The following is a 19755-nucleotide window of genomic DNA, read 5'->3' as shown; positions in this document are numbered from 1 at the left end:
CCTGTGTAAAAAGTTTGGGGACCCCTGTTTTAAATTGTCAAATACTAATATGGTATCATTTTTCTTGGGCTAAACTACTTTACCATTTCATGTACACTAGTTTAGTTTCTATTTGGCTTGGAAAATTAAACAGAAAACCTCAATCAGATTTTTAAAGTTCTACTTAATAAGCAAGTAATTCAAGAGTAAAGGCAGCCCAGCCTGTGGTGGCACACTGGATAGTGTTGACCTAGAACGATGAGGTTGCCAGTTCAAAACCCCGGGCTTGCCCAGTCAAGGCACATCCAACAAGCAAGCAATGAACAACTAAAGTGAAGCAACTGTGAATCGATATTTTTCACCCCATCCCTTCTCTGTAAAATTGACAAATCTTTTTTTTTCTTTTGATTAATTTTAATGAGGTGACATTGATTAATCAGGGTATATATGTTCAGAGAAAACAGCTCTAGGTTATTTTGACATTTGCTTATGCTGCATTCCCATCACCCAAAGTCCAATTGTCTTCCGTCACCTTCTAACTGGTTTTCTTTGTGCTCCTCCCCTTCCCCAACACTCTCCCTCTCCTCCCCCCCTCCCCATAACCCCCATACTCTTGTCCATATCTCTGAGTGTCATTTTTATGTCCCACCTATGTATGGAATCATATAGTTATTAGTTTATTCTGATTTACTTATTTCACTCAGTATAATGTTATCAAGGTTCATCCATGTTGTTGTAAATGATCTGATGTCATCATTTTTTATGGCTGAGTAGTATTCCATAGTATATATGTACCAAAGCTTTTAAATCCACTCGTCCTCTGATGGACACTTGGGCTGTTTCCAGATCTTCACTATTGTGAACAATGCTGTCATAAACATGGGGGTGCACTTCTTCTTTTCAAACAGTGCTATGGTGTTCTTGGAGTATATTCCTAACAGTGGGATAGCTGGGTCAAAAGGCAGTTCAATTTTTAATTTTTTGAGGAATCTCTATACTGTTTTCTACAGTGGCTGCACCAGTCTGCATTCCCACCAGCAGTGCAGGAGGGTTCCCTTTTCTCCACATCCTCGCCAGCACTTATCCTGTGTTGTTTTGTTGATGAGCGCCATTCTGACTGGTGTGAGGTGATATCTCATTATGGTTTTAATTTGCATTTTTCTAATGATTAGAGATGTTGAGCATTTTTTTATATGCCTATTGGCCATCTGTATGTCCTCTCTGGAGAAGTGTCTATTCATTTCTTTTGCCCATTTTTGGATTGGATTGTTTGTCTTTCTGGTATTAAGTTTTACAAGTTCTTTATAAATTTTGGTTATTAACCCCCCTTATCAGACGTATTGTCAAATATATTCTCCCATTGTGTAGTTTGTCTTTTGTTTTTATTGTCTTTAGCTGTGCAGAGCTTTTTAGTTTGATATAGTCCCATTTGTTTATCTTGTCTTTTATTTCACTTGCCTGTGGAGACAAATCGGCCAATATATTGCTGCGAGAGATGTCAGAGAACTTACTGCCTATGTTTTCTTCTAAGATGCTTGTGGTTTCACAGCTTACATTTATGTCTTTTATCCATTTTGAGTTTATTTTTGTGAATGGTCTAAGTTGGTGGTCTAGTTTCATTTTTTTGCAGGTAACTGCAATTTTCCCAACACCATTTGTTGAAGAGGCTGTCTTTACTTGAATGTATGCTCTTACCTCCTTTGTCAAATATCAGTTGTCCATAAAGGTGTGGGTTTATTTCTGGGTTCTCAGTTCTGTTCCATTGATCTATATGCCTGTTCTCATGCCAGTACCAGGCTGTTTTGAGTACAATGGCCTTATAGTATAACTTGATATCCAGAAGTGTGATACCTCCCACTTTATTCTTCCTTTTCAAGATTGCTGAGGCTATTCGTGTTCTCTTTTGGTTCCATATAAATTTTTGGAATATGTGTTCTATATCTTTGAAGTAAGTCATTAGTATCTTAATTGGTATTGCATTGAATTTATAAATAGCTTTGGGTAATAAGACATTTTTTTTAATAATTTTATTTTTTTAATGGAGCAACATCAATAAATCAGGATACATATATTCAAAGATAACATGTCCAGGTTATCTTGTCGTTCAATTATGTTGCATACCCATCACCCAAAGTCAGATTGTCCTCTGTCACCTTCTATCTAGTTTTCTTTGTGCCCCTCCCCTTCCTCCTTTCCCTCTCCCTCTCCCCCCTCCCCCCGTAACCACCACACTCTTATCAATGTCTCTTAGTCTCACTTTTATGTCCCACCTATGTATGGAATAATGCAGTTCCTGTTTTTTTCTGATTTACTTATTTCACTTCGTATAATGTTATCAAGATCCCACCATTTTGCTGTAAATGATCCGATGTCATCATTTCTTATGGCTGAGTAGTATTCCATAGTGTATATGTGCCACATCTTCTTTATCCAGTCATCTATTGACGGGTTTTTTTGGTTGTTTCCATGTCCTGGCTACTGTGAACAATGCTGCAATGAACATGGGGCTGCATGTGTCTTTACATATCAATGTTTACGAGTTTTGGGGGTATATACCCAGTAGAGGGATTGCTGGGTCATAAGGTAGTTCTATTTTCAGTTTTTTTAGGAACCACCATACTTTCTTCCATAATGGTTGTACTTCTTTACATTCCCACCAACAGCGTATGAGGGTTCTTTTTTCTCCACAGCCTCTCCAACATTTGCTATTACCTGTCTTGTTAATAATAGCTAATCTAACAGGTGTGAGGTGGTATCTCATTGCAGTTTTGATTTGCATTTCTCTAATAACTAAAGAAGATGAGCATCTTTTCATATATCTGTTGGCCATTTGTATTTCTTCCTGGGAGAAGTGTCTGTTCATGTCCTCTTCCCATTTTTTTATTGGATTGTTTGTTTGTTTGTTGTTGAGTTTTATGAGTTCTTTGTATATTTTGGATATTAGGCCCTTATCTGAGCTGTTGTTTGAAAATATCATTTCCCATTTAGTTGGCTTTCTGTTTATTTTGTTATCAGTTTCTCCTGCTGAGCAAAAACTTCTTAGTCTGATGTAGTCCCATTCATTAATTTTTGCCTTCAATTCTCTTGCCTTTGGAGTCAAATTCATAAAATGCTCTTTAAAACCCAGGTCCATGAGTTTAATACCTATGTCTTCTTCTATGTACTTTATTGTTTCAGGTCTTATGTTTAGATCTTTGATCCATTTTGAGTTAATTTTAGTACAGGGGGACAAACTGTAGTCCAGTTTCATTCTTTTGCATGTGGCTTTCCAGTTTTCCCAGCACCATTTATTGAAGAGGCTTTCTTTTCTTTATTGTGTGTTGTTGGCCCCTTTATCAAAAATTGACTATAATATAGACATTTTAATGATGTTTATTCTTCCTAACCATGAGCACGGTATATGCTTCCACTTGTTTGTATCTTCCTTGATTTCTTTTATCAATGATTTATAATTTTCCAAGTACAAGTCTTTAATCTCCCTGGTTAAATTTATTCCTAGGTACTTTATTTTTTTGGTTGTAATGGTAAAGGGGATTGCTTCCTTCATTTCTCTTTCTGACAGTTCATTGTTAGTGTATAAAAATGCCTCTGATTTCTGAGTATTAATTTTATATCCTGCCACCTTGCTGAATTCATTTATCAGGTCTAGTAGTTTTTTGACTGAGACTTTAGGGTTTTCTATATACAATATCATATCTAAAATTGGTAAATCTTTAAAAAAAGGGTAAAGGTTTAACAATCTAAGTTTGGGTCGTTATGACCAAGGACAGCTTTTAATTTTAAACTTACTGTAAACTTTTCTATATAAACGTGGAGTGAGGGGAGGAAAACCTCACAGTACTCTGCCCCACCAACAAAAACTTACCCTCCCGATTGGCAGTGAGTAGAACAGAGCCTGAACTGAAAACCAGAGGAGGTAGATCCCAAACACTCTGGTTTCCCATAAGCCATACAAAGCTGGCAAAGGTGGCGGGAAGTTCAGAAGACTGGGCTCTTGCTGTCTACACATCAACAGCAACAGGAAGAGGAAGGCAGGCAGGCCAAGCATGATAACAAATGCACCTGCAGACAAAGAGTGAGCGCTCAATGTTCAATCCAGTTTGTTCCCCCACCCCCAAGAATCATTTGGGTTTTTTAAGGTCAGAACTGAAGTCCAGCTAGCCAACAGCTTACAAAATCAAAACAATTAAGCTCTGCAGGGTTTTGAAACACTTGGCCAAGAAGTATTTTCTTTTACTAGCTCATAAAATTTCACCATACCACCCACTTAATAACTCCAAGCTCCTGAACACTTCAGATCTTAGACTGTCATAGTCAACCCCCCTGACAGGAAGGGGAGACATCCCGTCTGATGTCCACGGCTGCTTCCCACTGCTCCGGCTGAAGCCGGGCCCTGACACATAAGCCAGGTCTGATGAGCAACAGATTCCCTGTTCCTGACCGGTCACATCAGCCTTCCTCTCTCCCTTCTCTGTACTTGTTTGATCAAAACCTCTCAACAGACTGCTAAAAGTTGTACTTACAGCCACTCTGGGACCCTTTCTCCTCTATTACAACCCTCAAAAATGCCCCCACTCAGACCTTTGACCAGCTCGCTGTTCCTTCTGACTGGAAGGTTTGTCCCACATGGCTGGTTCCCACGTGGCTCTCTCTCAGGTGGCTCTCCCCCACTCAGCCTGCTTCAGAACTCTTCAGAGAAAGGCCTTTCCTGCCCACTTTCTCGCAGCTCCTGGCGGCCCAGCCCCTCTGTCTGCTCAGATCTGGGTCTGACACCTACCAGGTACTCCTCCAAACTCTAACTCCTTCATCTGCGTGGCTGTCACTTCAAAGGGTCTCAGTGATGTTGGACCTTTCATAACAGTTTTTCCTTCCTCAAAATCTATTTCTTTTAATTTGATCTCTTCTCCTCTTGGACGAAGGCAATACTGTGTAGATGTGTAACTACTTTCTTGTAATAAATGGAATTTTTCCTAGTTAAAAAATAAAAAGTATTAAACATCTGTAGTCAATGATTATCATTAATGCTACATTAACTAATTCAGTATCTTACTATAACCATACACTAAAAAAAGAATAAATTTGTTAAATTATATTGTCTTAATTGAAAGACAAATTTTTAGAAAAGATTTTAAGAATATTATGGTTTTTTAACGTGCTTCCTTAGAGAAAGGTGCGTTAACAAAGAAAAGCCTGACCAGGCAGTTGCACAGTGGATAGAGTGTTGGCCTGGGATGCTAAGGACCCAGGTTCAAAACCCTGAGGTCACCGGCTTAAGCATGGGCTCATCTGACTTGAGCACGGGCTCACCAGCTTGAGTGTGGGATTGCCAGCTTAAATACAGTATCAAGTTCCAATTCAAACCAAAGTCTAACTGGGCAGTGATAACATGCAGCATACACTTAAGTTTACCAACCAACCACTGCAACAAATGGACCCACCTAAATACCACATTCACCAACACTCTGTTTTTCAGGATGTCCGGTAGATAATCTATAGTAACTACAAATGTAATCCCATAACATTGCTATTTAGCAGACCCTAAACTGTAAATACTGAAAACTGACAGTGACATGTCCCCAAGGTCACTGGCTCAGCTGGAGCCCCCCAGTCAAGGCACATATGAGAAAGCAATCAATGAACAACTAAGGTGCTGCAACTATGAGTTGATGCTTCTCATCTCTCTCCCTTCCTGTTTGTCTGTCCCTCTCCCTCTTAAGAAATAAAATAAACTTTACCGAGATGGAAATGAATGCTGCTGTACCTGCGTGTTTTCGTGAGGGATGTCATTCCTCTCTCTGGGCTCAGGCTCCCCATTGTACCTGACGATGCTATTTTCATACGGCTTCTAAATGGAAGAATGGAAAGCATTCCAACCATATGAATCATAACTTATTAAAAAGAACCTGATGGTGGCCCTGGCCAGTTGGCTCAGCGGTAGAGCGTCGGCCTGGCGTGTGGGGGACCCGGGTTCGATTCTGGCCAGGGCACATAGGAGAAGCACCCATTTGCTTCTCCACCCCACCCCCTCCTCTCTGTCTCTCTCTTCCCCTCCCGCAGCCAAGGCTCCATTGGAGCAAAGTTGGCCCGGGCGCTGGGGATGGCCCCTTGGCCTCTGCCCCAGGCGCTAGAGTGGCTCTGGTAGCGGCAGAGCAACGCCCCGGATGGGCAGAGCATCGCCCCTGGTGGGCGTGCCAGGTGGATCCCGGTTGGGCGCATGCGGGAGTCTATCTGACTGTCTCTCCCCGTTTCCAGCTTCAGAAAAATACAAAAAAAAAAAAAAGAACCTGATGGTAAATCAAGCAATAAAGAAAGCAAAAAAATTTTCAGTTTAATTCTGAAGAACTCAGGATACTTTTGTTTAAAATGAAAAGGAGTAAAATTGACTAGAATTTACCAATCTTCCAAAGATTAGATTTTATGGTGCAGGTTCTACATAAGTTCTTTCATCTTTTAAACATAATTAAACAAAGTTATAATTTTATTTATTCAATGACAGATATTCTAAAAGCACTTGCTATGAGAGTTAGGTAAAAATTGGTCAATTAGTTCATTAATTGATAAAAAGAACAAAAAAACACAATAATACATTCACTGACTCAAATAGCCCATATAGAAAGTTAATAAATAGTGAGTACTTAGTCTTACTAGTGACCTACACATTGCCTATTTTCTGAATTTCATTCAACCTTAAATGTCTCTCCCTGTATCTTTTCTTGCCCCAGTCTCTTAAAGCCGTAGACAGATTTTCTCATCAGACTGAACACGGAGAGTGCTTCAGCTAGCAAAAGATGATTTCAGGCAAACCATGTCTGAGGTCTCTTTGCTCCTTTGTAAGTCACTGATAAATTGTAACAAATTATAATGCTAATAAACCAAGAGGAGGAAAACAAATTAAAAACCCCTAGTCTATCCTTTGGTTTGGGAGGACAGTTGGGGAAGGGCAGCATTAATATAGTATCAAGTTCTAATTCAAACCAAAGTCTAACTGGGCAGTGATAACATGCAACATACACTTAAGTTTACCAACCAACTACTGCAACAAATGGACCCATCTAAATACCACATTCACCAACACTCTGTTTTTCAGGATGTCCGGTAGATAATCTATAGTAACTACAAATGTAATCCCATAACATTGCTATTTAGCAGACCCTAAACTGTAAATACTGAAAACTGATGGATACTCACACAGAGAGGCAAGTTATTACAGGAAATACAATTAGGAGTCAACAAGAACAAGGAAGACATGACGTACAAAACTACGTGCAGCGTAGGTATGGTCTCTCCCGTGCAACACACCATCCGCAAGTCCACAATGCATCCACAGTGTGCCCAGGGCACTACTGCTAAGGAGCAAAGTCATTCTGTGGCTCTTGGGTCACCAGGACCACAAAGAAGTTACATTGTAAAAATATAATGGTCATTAAATGCTAAAAATGAAAACATGAAGGTGGCACACATATTCCCTAAACCAGGTCACCTGATGGGTAACGAAAGCCGGTCCAACTCATGAGTAATTCTCAAAATGCAAGTTAAAATGGTGAGCTGAAGAACGACAATCACATTGGCAAAAAAATTATTATAATAATACTCAGAATGAGAAAACAGGTATTCAGACACTCCTGAAGTTGGTATACACTTTCTTGAAGCAACCTGGCAAAAACCTTGTCAGATCTGCTCTATCCATCTGACCTACCAGTTCCACTTGTAAGAATTCATCCTAAGGAAATATCAGATGTTCTACAAGAATATTTGCTTATAATAGTGAAAATTTTTAAAAGAAAAAAGTGGCCCTGGCCAGTTGGCTCAGCAGTAGAACGTCGGCCCAGCATGTGGAAGTCCCTGGTTCAATTCCCAGTCAGGGCACACAGGAGAAGCGCCCATCTGCTTCTCCACCCTTCCCCCTCTCCTCTCTCTCTTCTCCTCCCACAGCCAAGGCTCCATTGAAGCAAAGTTGTCCCGGGTGCTGAGGATGGCTCCATGGCCTCCGCCTCAGGCGCTAGAATGGCTCCAGCCACAACAGAGTGACGCCCCAGATGGGCAGAGCATCACCCCCTAGTGGGCATGCCGGGTGGATCCCGGTCGGGCACATGCGGGAGTCTGTCTGACTGCCTCCTCACTTATAACTTCGGGAAAATACAAAAATAAAGAAAAAAAAGAAAAGAAAGCCAAATGTATACCAACAAGGGAGCTGAATTTAACAATTTCATTATGTCTACATAATTTTTAGTATATCCAAACAATACCACAGAACAAAAATGTGGAAAATTATCAATATAATGCAGGTTATTCCCAATATTTAATTTTTTTAATCTGACTACAAAACAATAAATAATCCAGTTTTAAGGCTATTAAAAATCTGAACATTTTATCCAGAAAAAGACAATAAGTGAATATATAAAAAAATGACCTTTATTCAATTCTTTTTACTTAAAAATAACTTCTACTTGATCTACTATCTAAAATATTCATTGTGCAAAAGTCCTACATACCCTGAAGGTTTCAAGTTTGAACTTTGAAGAGTAATTCCATTAGAATTATCTTTGAATAGAAAAGGTAGTCAAGTAAGTATACTGATGCTAAGAGGGTCAGATATGTTTACTTGATACATGAACTTTTATAAACTATAAAAACTGAGCTCAAACTACGATCTAAATTTATTTAATATTTAAAATCTGCCTTTTAAAAAACACATTTTTTTTTTTTTTAATCTTTCTGAAGCTGGAAACGGGGAGAGACAGTCAGACAGACTCCCGCATGCGCCCGACCGGGATCCACCCGGCACACCCACCATGGGGCGACGCTCTGCCCACCAGGGGGCGATGCTCTGCCCCTCCGGGGCTTCGCTCTGCCGCGACCAGAGCCACTCTAGCGCCTGGGGCAGAGGCCAAGGAGCCATCCCCAGCGCCCGGGCCATCTTTGCTCCAATGGAGCCTTGGCTGCGGGAGGGGAAGAGAGAGACAGAGATGAAGGAGGGGGTGGGGGTGGAGAAGCACATGGGCGCTTCTCCTATGTGCCCTGGCCAGGAATCGAACCCGGGTCCCCCGCACGCCAGGCCGACGCTCTACCACTGAGCCAACCGGCCAGGGCCCCAACACATTATATTAAATAGTACGCTTTAACTTAAAAACATTCTTTTTCATTGGCACTTAAATTATACCTTCTATTCTTCCAAACAATGATTTTTTATGAAATCTTGCAAAGTCATTACCTTAGATTTGATGTTCCACTAACATTTTAATATTAACTGCAAATAATGTGAGTAAACATACATGAAGGGGAAGACTGTGTTTTGGACACACTAGACACTGTAGGGTAAAGATCTCTCAAAGACATGAGCTCGTACCAATTCCAGTGGAGTCAACCTCACTTCCAGCATTTCCTTCCTCATTTCCTTAATGTCAGGTTGGTATGAAGCAGAGGCAGATCTGCGGGAACTTTTCGGTATTCGGCCAGGGGATCGAGAGCGTGACCTTGACCGACTCCCTCGCCGTCTAGAGGGAGAACTGGAAGTTGAGCCAGTTTTTCTTTGCCTAAAGGAAGCTAAAGGCTAAAGAGAAAGCAGAAGGCAGAACTTTACCACAAGTCTTAATACATGCAGATTGCAAGAGGGCAGCAAAGGCAGTCACTGGAACAGTGACCTCTAACACCAGCCCGGGAAATCCTGGGAGCTGAGAATGCACAGATGAGGCCAATGAGGAATGCTGCAACCCTGACCCATCTCTCATGAGACAAATGCAGCCTTTCCATTCCTAATTCTTCACTGAAGGTGCTGCCATGAAATGAATGTGTCTGAACCAACTAGCTAAACATTTTCCCCAAGAACATATATTGATACAAGAAGAGTGACAATTAACATTGATTAAAGCTGAGCTGATGGGACAAATGAAATGTGCACACAAACAATAACAAGAAAATTAGCCCCCGGTTTCACTCTGAACAAAACACACAGGCGGATCATGGAAACGAATACAACTGGGTTCGTGATGTTCTGCCCTGCCCTCGCCCAATGTTTCTGGGGACCCAGGCCCACAGAGCACCAACTTTCCTGGCCATATTCTCCCTCCCACCCTGTTTTTGGGTGGCCCGGGAGCTAAGAATGGCTTTACATTTTTTAACTGATTGCAAATAAAATAAAAATAAAAACAACTGTAACACATGAGCATTATCTCAAATTGACATTTCAGCGTCTATAAATTGTATTGGAACACAGCCATATCCCACCCCTTTGCTTCTCAACTGCCTACAGCTACTCTCGTACTGCATACACAATATGTATGGTTCATTAAGCCTGAAATATTTACTATGTGTCCTTTTATTCACAAATTTTGACAACCCTGTCTAGAGCACCCAAACTGTGGTCCATAGGCTATGGGTTCAAAAACTGGTTGTTACTGATCTGCAACAAGGATGGACATAGAAATTCTTACAGCATTTTGACAAAGTAATTTTATGTCAGTTGAATCTAATAATAAAAAGGTAGAACTTACTCTGTATGACTTTTCCATTTGTCATTTTTATGGTATTTACGTAAGTACTTGTACACTACAGAGCAGACATTTTAAAGCCGAGACACCAGATGGGCTGGAGCCTAGGTCAGACTCAAATCTAATTAATGTCACTCTCCTGACTGAATCCTCAGTGTTTGGGGTGAAGCCCCAAACCCTCCAGTTCTAACTCCCCTCTGCTGGCCCTTGCCCACCAAACCCTTCCAGCACTTGGCTCTCTGGGTCCCTCCGACCGCAAGCATGTTGCCCTCTGCCGAAGCCAACACCACGGTCACCTGAGTGTTCCCTATCTGGTCTCAGCACTCAGTTCAGGAGTACCACCTCTAAAAGCCCTGCCTTGCCTAATACCCAGTGCCTCCCCTAGCCCACAGCAAATTTCCCACACACAATGTATTAACCCAGGGATGTGACCCATGAGGATCTGTCTTCTCAGGAGACTCGGACTTCTTAGAAACAGACAATGTGTCTCATTCATACATTCCCAGAGCCAAAAACAGACCTGACCCAAAGCAGGAGCATGACCCTGTGCCTTCAAACAGAGCCAGAACTGACTCATCCAACCTATCCACAGTTATATCCCGCTTATTACAAACATACACTGGTTAAACAAAGGGACACTTACCTTGATATCGTTCTCTTTCAACTCAAGTTCAGTTCCATCTTTGTATTTTACAGTGTAAAGCTGGGACTTGCTGTCATGGCTCAGAATTTCTACTTCATAATAAAGTGAACTCCCAGGCCATCGACCTCGTACTACCTCACCATCGGCAAATTTCCTGCTTGGCATTTTCAAAAATAAGCCTGAGTAGTTTTAAAGAAAAAAAAAAAGAGTCAATGCAATACACACATCTATTTTTTTTTCATAGATTAACCACTAAAATACAACTTTCCAAATTTTTAACTGGTCAAGATTTTAGGGCCAAAAGGACCTCTGAAGAAGAGAGTGTAGTACAACTCCTTATTTGAAAGATGAGAAACAACAGCTTAAAGGAATGTTAACTGTTTTGTCACAGGGAATAAAAACAGCATGAAATGACAGGACAATACAAAGGTTGTTCTTTCTACCACATTGTGTCTCATTAGAAATTATTTCATACAAGACTATTTAGTCGCTATGGCACATGTAACACTAAGGAGGAATTATGACAACACACCAAATGGTTGCCTGTGCAAAATGCTGCCACCTACAGTGACCATATTTCTTGCTAAATAAGGCATAATCTCCCAATGGATTCATCTTCTGATTTACAAGTTGGTATCTAGTCTTACAAAGACTTTAAAAACATTTAATTTTTAACAAATTACCTTTATTAAAAACAAACTATGAGATTATTTGGAAAAATAAAGGATATATAATTACATTACTATAACCCACCAACAGGGGGAAAAATTCCAAATCTATAATGAATAGCAAATTTGGGATTCTTTCATAAAGCTTTCAAGTCTTACAGCTCAAGTCCCAAATGCATACCAATAACTGCCAACCCCAAACCTGGCTACTACACACCTGGCCTTCATCCCCCAGGTATAACATTCTTTGCCACCAAACCAAAACATGGCCACAAAACCTTGTATAAACAACACTCTAAGAAGCCACAAGCAACCTACAGGAATTGCTACCTACATAAGGTCTGTTTGCCACCTTTTTGCAAACATCAAGTAATTTCTGGGTGCTTCTAGTTCTAAGGCAGTAATGCTTCTCCTTCCACTGACCAGCAGGTTCACATTTCCACGTGACAACACAGGTGGCTCTGACCATCAACATCATCTGAACTAGGGTTTAGGCCAGCGGTTCTCAACCTGTGGGTCGCGACTCCGGCGGGGGCCGAACGACCAAAACACAGGGGTCGCCTAAAGCCATCGGAAAAATATGTATTTTATTTAAAAATGTATTGTATAATAAATATGTATTTTCCGCCATCGGAAAAATATGTATTTTATTTAAAAATGTATTGTATAATAAATATGTATTTTCCGCCATCGGAAAAATATGTATTTTATTTAAAAATGTATTATATAATAAATATGTATTTTCCGATGGCTTTAGGCGACCCCTGTGTTTTGGTCATTCGGCCCCCGCCGGGGTCGCGACCCACAGGTTGAGAACCGCTGGTTTAGGCTAAGAAGCAGGCTGGTACGATAGAAAAGTCTCTCCCTAAATCACCTTCATCTCACCAACTATGCAATTCCCAATATATCCTATGGACATAAAGATGTATACTCCTGCCTGACCTGTGGTGGCGCAGTGGATAAAGCGTCGACCTGGAAATGCTGAGGTCGCCAGTTCAAAACCCTGGGCTTGCCTGGTCAAGGCACATATGGGAGTTGATGCCTCCAGCTCCTCCCCCCTTCTCTCTCTCTCTCTCTCTCTCTGTCTCTCCTCTCTCTCCCTCTCTGCCTCTCTCTCTCTCCTCTCTAAAAATGAATAAATAAAAAAATAAAATAAAAATTTTTTAAAAAAAAAATTAAAAAAAAAAAAAAAGATGTATACTCCTTACCCAGCTCCTATGAAGAGCTGATTATATAAGAACAAAAACATTTAAGAATGTCTGATCAAGAAGAGATACACGGCTTAATATCTTGCACCAAATCAGGGGGCACCAAAATATTTACGACATCTACTAACAGAACAAAAAAGAGAAATAGAAAAAAATGCAATCATATTTGGAGATCTTAACACACCACTGACAGCTTTAGATAGATCATACAAACAGAAAATAAACTAAGAAATATCGGCCTTAAATGACACACTAAACCAAATGGTAATAACAAACATTCACTGAACATTTCATCCCAAAACATCAGATTGTACAGTCTTTTCCAGTGTGCATGGAACATTATCAAGGATAGACCATATGTTGGACCACAAAACTAACCCCAACAGCCTAAGCAGTGGTACAGTAGATGGAGCATCAGATTGAGATGCAGAGGACCCACATTTGAAACCCTGAGGTCGATGGCTTGAGCGTGGGCTCATCTGGTTTGAGCACAGCTCGCCAGCTTGAACCCAAGGTCACTGGCTTAAGCAAGGGATCACTCAGTCTGCTGCAGCCCCCAACTCAAGGCACATATGAGAAAGCAATCAATGAACAACTAAGGTGCTGCAACAAAGAATTGATGCTTCTCATCTCTCTCCCTTCCTGTCTGTCTGTCCCTCTCTCTGTCACAAAAAAACAAAAATAAAAAACCTAAACTCAACAAATTCAATAAGACTGAAATTGTACTAAGCATATTCTCTGACTATAAGGCTTTGAAATTAGAATTCAACCGCACAAAGAAAGTAAAGAAACCCACAGAAATGTGGAAATTAAACAACTTTCTTCTAAAAATATGACTGCGTCAAAAAAGAAATACAGAGATCAAAAGATATATGCAGACAAATGAGAATGACAACACAACATATCAAAAAATTTCTGGGATGCAACAAAAGCAGTAATGACAGACGCTTATTTCATCACAGGCTTATATCACAAAACAGGAGAGATCTCTAGTAAACAACCTAACATCACATCTTAAAGAACTAGGAAAAGAAGAACAAAGGCAATCCAAAGTCAGCAGACAAAAGGAAATAGTAAAAATTAGGGCAGAACTAAATGAAATAGAGAACAAAATATATTATAGAAAAAATTAATATAACAAAGAGCTGGTTCTTTGAAAAGATCAATAAAACTGACAAACTAAGGAAAGAGGAGAAATTACCACAGACATCACAGATATACAAAAGATCATACTAGAATACAACAAAAGATTATATGCCACCAAATACAACAATCTAAAAGAAATCAGTAAGTTCCTAGAACTAAACAATCTTCTTAGCCTGAGTCTAACTGACTGCCTCCCTGTTTCCAACTTCAGAAAAATAAAAAAATAAAATAAAAAAAAATGAATGGAACTGTATCAAACTATACTGCTCACAAAAAAATTAGGTGATATTTCAAAATGAGTAAGAAGCTATAAAATAACCCCTAATTTTTGTTAGTATAGAAGTTCCTGTACGGCAAAACAAAACAACAACAAAACAAAAAGGCAGCCAACTAAATGGGAGATGAAACTCACAAACAACAGCTCTGATAAGGGGATAATAACCAAAATATATGAAGAACTTACAAAGCTCAGCAACAAACAAGCAAACAATCCAATTAAAAAATGGAGAGAGGACCTGAACAGACACTTTTCCCAAGAAAACATAAATGGCCAATAGATATATAAGATACTTATCTTTGCTAGCTATTTGAGAAATGCAAAAATCAAAACTACAATAAGATACCACCTCACACCTGTTAAATTCACTTATCAACAAGACAGGTAATAAGTGTTGGAAAGACTGTGGAGAAAAAGGAACCCTTCTTCGATGGTGGTGGGAATGTAAACTGGTACAGCCACTATGGAAGACAGTATGGTGGTTCCTCAAAAAACTAAGAATAGAATGACCACACGACCCAGCAATCCCTTTACTGTGTATCTACCCCAAAAATTCAAAAACACGGTACACGAAGACACATGCAGCCCCATGTTCATTGCAGCATTATTCACGGTGACCATGCCATGGAAACAACCAAAGTGTCCTTCGACAGAGGACTGGATAAACAAGATGTGGTACATATATACAATGGAATACTACTCAGCCATAAGAAATGATGACATATTGCCATTTACAACAACATGGATAGATTTTGAGACCATTATGAGTGAAATAAGTAAATCAGAATAAGCTAAGAACTATATGATTTCCCATATAAGTGGGATATAAAAATAAGAAGACTCATGGACATAGATAAAAGAGAAGTGGTGACTGGGAGAGGGGAGTAAAGAGGGACAAATATACAGTGACAGAAAATGATTTGACTGGGTGATGAGCGCACAACACAATCAACAGTTTAAGTGCTATGAGGATGTTCACCTGGAACCTATGTACTCTTACTGATCAATGTCACCCCGTTAAATTTAATTTCTAAATTAAAAAATACATATTTTTTTAAAAAGACCTTTTCAAGATTCTGTAGTTAGGAAAGTACAAAGTTACACAACCCCAACCCTCCCAAGATAAAAAAATCTTTCATAAGCAACACCTTTCTTCAGTTAATCACCTGAGAAAAAACTTAATTAGCTTCACCTGTTTTTAGAAAAAGAGCAGCTAAGTTGGTAGATGAAAGGAAACACAACTACTTATCTCGTGATTAGAGGATGTCAGTTCATTCACATATTAGGTAATGAGACAGTGTCCTTCCCAGGACCTACCAAAATAGTATCTTGGGAGTAATGAATGGGTTTGGGTTTGGAGTAGGGGACCAAGGAACCCAGAAGCCCTGGGGATGAGGTGACATCCGCCCGAGGAGTCACCAGAGGGGAACGGGGGAAGCAGGGAGCATTGGACACCTTGGGACATGGAGGTGGGGCACCAAAAAGGAAGGTGACAAAAGCAAGCTTTGTCTATTTCAACATTTAGATTGAGCCTCCAAATTCTAAGAAAGAGGAAGGAAATGTGCCCTCCTTTCTTCTCTGTGTCCCTTCTTTCTCCCTGAACCCCCTAAAATCAAACCCCTGCCTGACCTGTGGTGGCGCCGTGGATAAAGCATCGACCTGGAAATGCTGAGGTTGCCGGTTCAAAACCCTGGGCTTGCCTGGTCAAGGCACATATGGGAGTTGATGCTTCCAGCTCTTCCCCCCTTCTCTCTCTTTGTCTCTCCTCTCTCTCTGTCTCTCCTTTCTAAAATGAATAAATAAAAATAAATAAATAAATAAAATCAAACCCCTGTTATTGATACTAGTTTTCCGGTGCTCATCAACCAGGGTTGAAAGAAAGCAATTACGTCTTTCTACATAAAGACGCCATTCAAGTTTCAAACAACTCTAAAAACTTTTGAAATACAGGTCTTAGGGGCCTCCTGGATTTTTAAAAAGGCCCTTGAGCAGACTCCGTACCTTTCTGAAAATTTATTTATTGGCATCTTTCTCTAACCAATTAAATATTTTGGGTTAAATTAAGATATCTAGTGGCTATCTGTTAGGTCTCCAAGCTCTTTTTTTTTTTTTTTTTTTAATTAGAAGTGGGACTTGAGAGCAATGTTTCACATGGTAGTTGAAAGGAAAAAAACAAAAAAATAGCTCTCCTGAGGAAACCACTATGTTACATACAAATGTTCCAAAAGATGAAACCAGCAACATTATATCCACCTCCACTTTACACAAGATCCAAGCACCACTGTCACATGTAATGATACTGTCCAATCACATCCTAATATAATCCTGGGCAGGAGTAAATTAGCCAAGAAAGGACACCAATGCAGGTCATCTGTATTCACCCAACAGAGGCAGGAGACACATGAATCCGCTTTCCTTGGGATGTTTCAGCTAAGTGTGTAAAGAAAAAATTTGCTTATTGAACACAATGTCCTCCCCATAAGCAGTGGAAACATAGGGACCTTCAGGCTTTTCTCTAATAAGCCACATGCTTGCAATTAACACCCCCAGTGTTCACTGGCACCGGAATCCTCACATATTTGTCTCCAATGTTACTAATTATCAACAAGACAGAAAGCTGCTATTATTCTCCACTGATCAGTTAATACTGTCTCTGCTCATCTTTCCTTCACTTTTCCAAATTAGTCTAAATTGGGCAGAAAACGGGAAGCTCAAATGAAGTCTGGCAGCTTCCTTTCAAAATCTTCAGCCATAGGCCTTGCTCTGTGCCCCTGCTCAGGATGCAAAATTAAGGCCACCTTCCTGGCTGCAGAGGCAGAATGGCCTGATTTATCCCCCAATAAAAATTGATAGTAAGGAGCGTTCGGCTCCTAAACAATCTTTTCTCTCCTCTCTAGACAACTCTCGGAAAGAAGAACATCTGTACTTAGGGCTCAGTCTAAAATAATGGTCCCACTGCTCTACTCCCGTAGCCCCCCGCCCTTCACAGTAGTTGTTACAAAGTGTAGTCAGTTACAGACCTGCGCGTGTGTATTTGCCAGGCCCCTGAGGGCTCGGAGGACCCAGGCTCTGGCCACGCCTCACACAGCAGGTGAACAAGCACACCGACTCCAGGCTGAACACTCCGATCGTCCAAGCGCTGTCATCCACTGGGTGGTTCTGAGCAGCCTAGCCTGACTTCTAGCAGACAGGTGAAATGCCTGGAAACAGGCCCTCTGCAAACAAGTGCCCAGTGCCCTTTGAGGCTACTGGAAGGCGTCGTTACGAAGCACTGTTAAAAGCCTTAAGACGGGGAACAAAAGGACTGAGCTTTAAAACGCGCACGCCAACTTGCTTAACGAGCACCGAGTGAGAGGATGCAACATGTGCAAGCGAGGAACCCTGCAGTCCACAATGGAGAGTCGCCCGGACGGGGCGGCCGCGACCCTCAAGGCCAGTGACAACCAGCGCGCATTAGTCAACTTTGCAACCCCGCTTCCCCGTCCGCCCGCCTGCCGCGCCTTTCCCGCTTCCCCACGGGCAGGACCCGCCGCGCCACCCAGTTATCTGTCAAAAAAGGCGCTCAGAGCGGGCCCGGGAGGGCTGGGGCTGCAGGGCGGGGACAAAGGGGCCACAGGGAGCGTCACCGAGCTCCAAACTTCCTCAACCAACATGCCTTTACACCGACGCGGCGCGTCCAAAATGGAGGGAAACGTCCCCAATTTAAAACCAGCAGCCCCATTTCCGCAGCTGGCCGGCTGGACCGCGCGCGGTTCGAGTTCCGCCAGCAGCGGCTCCGGCCCACTCGGAGGAGGGGAAGACGAGGCCGCGGCACCAGGCCCGCCGCCCGGGGACCCCAGCCCACACGCCACGCACGCCACGCACGGAGCGGGCGGGGTTGGGGGCGCCCACCTGCGCGGCGCTCCGGCGGGTACACCAAGGACTCCGGGAGAGAAACCGAACCACTACCCTGCGGCTGTTCCTCGCGCGCGCAACGCTGCCCCGCCGCGCTCTCGGGTCCCGCGATCCCGCGGCCCGGGCGCGCGCTTCACCGCCCCCTCACCGCCCCGCCCCTTCACCGCCCCGTCTTTCAGCAAGACCTCCAAGGCTTTCATTGGCTCCTTGGCCTTTTGAATCGTCCCGGTGCTGCCGATTGGTCGTGCGCCGTGGCGCGTCCGTCCCGCCCCGCCCCGCGGCGAAGCAAGAGCCGGGCGGCGGACTAGCCTTGGGGATCCGCCCAAGTGCTGCGCGGTCGTCAGTCTGCCACGCCTTATCGCTGCGGCCCAGGGGTCCTAGCGCTCCGCGTCCTTTTTCCTCCTGGCACTCGCCGCAACTGCCTGGCGGTGCCCAGCAGAGAGTTTGGGTGCGAAGTGGCTTAGTGAAAGAGATAATACAGAACTACAAAGAAAATAAATTCCTATAGTCAAAACTGAAGATCGATTGTCCGAGAGCGAAGGTGCTTCTTGCTAAAATGCCATCAGTGCCCTTACCGTGTTAAAATCCTCCAGAAGCCTCCCGGCCAAGTGGCTCCGAAGGCAATCAGGCGTCTTTGTCTGGGAGATGGTGCGCCAGGGTACCGATCTCAGGGCCAGTGGGCGGTAGGGGACGTGGAAATCAATGTCGGAGGAACCCCTACAGCTTGCAGAGTTCCAAGGACGACGATAACAGCTGTGAGGATGGGGGATTCATATTAAGGCGTCCCACTGAAATATGGTAGAACATGTTCAGTAACACGCAGTATGGCACAGGAAATTCGGGGCCTCCTACACATAGGTACCATTTAATCTTTTTCCCACAAATCGGGCCTCCAAAATTCTGAATCGTTACATTGTGAACTCCAAATCTGTTATAGATCCTGAGCCTTTTTTCTTATCAAGTTATCGTTATTGGTTAGCTGGTTTTCCTTCCTTTGAGGTCAAGAGTTTAAAAACCCCCATTGAAGTTCCCCATTTTGCAGTGTGGTTTTGATCAAAGTATTTCTTAATCCTACTACTAGTTGAACCTAACTTAACTAGGTAAACTTACGTGAATGTTTATTTTGGAAACGCCCATTCAATTACAATAATAAATAGACTTTTTCTTTTTTTTTTTAATTTTATTTATTTATTTATTTTTACAGAGACAGAGAGAGAGTCAGAGAGAGGGATAGACAGGGACAGACAGGAAAGGAGAGAGATGAGAAGCATCAATCATCAGTTTTTTGTTGCGCGTTGCGACACCTTAGTTGTTCATTGATTGCTTTCTCATATGTGCCTTGACCGTGGGCCTTCAGGAGAGCGAGTAACCCTTTGCTGGAGCCAGTGACCTTGGGTCCAAGCTGGTGAGCTTTTGCTCAAACCAGATGAGCCCATGCTCAAGGTGGTAACCT

At 42.1% G+C, this 19755-nt stretch overlaps 1 protein-coding gene across 2 annotated transcripts in view; it reads right to left on the bottom strand.

The window, feature by feature from the left end:
• LBR (lamin B receptor) overlaps positions 1–18453 on the bottom strand; it is a 28012-nt gene extending 9559 nt beyond the window's left edge. Inside the window, exons 1-7 of one of the 2 annotated variants that reach the window (XM_066237485.1) lie at positions 18300–18449; positions 17429–17690; positions 11110–11288; positions 9326–9529; positions 5741–5824; positions 4757–4949; positions 3845–4041 (exon numbers count right to left, since the gene is read on the bottom strand). In XM_066237485.1, coding sequence (XP_066093582.1) covers positions 3845–4041; positions 4757–4949; positions 5741–5824; positions 9326–9529; positions 11110–11274 — 843 coding nt within the window. In that variant the 5' untranslated portion in view covers positions 11275–11288; positions 17429–17690; positions 18300–18449. Of the gene's footprint in view, positions 1–3844; positions 4042–4756; positions 4950–5740; positions 5825–9325; positions 9530–11109; positions 11289–17428; positions 17691–18299 lie in introns of both variants that reach the window. The other variant, XM_066237477.1, reaches the window with a different exon arrangement.
• Between the last annotated feature and the right edge of the window lie 1302 nt (positions 18454–19755).

The sequence above is a fragment of the Saccopteryx bilineata genome, chromosome 1, assembly GCF_036850765.1.
Source record: "Saccopteryx bilineata isolate mSacBil1 chromosome 1, mSacBil1_pri_phased_curated, whole genome shotgun sequence".
NCBI classification, from domain to species: Eukaryota; Metazoa; Chordata; class Mammalia; order Chiroptera; family Emballonuridae; genus Saccopteryx; species Saccopteryx bilineata.
This window is presented reverse-complemented; position numbering and strand designations above follow the sequence as displayed.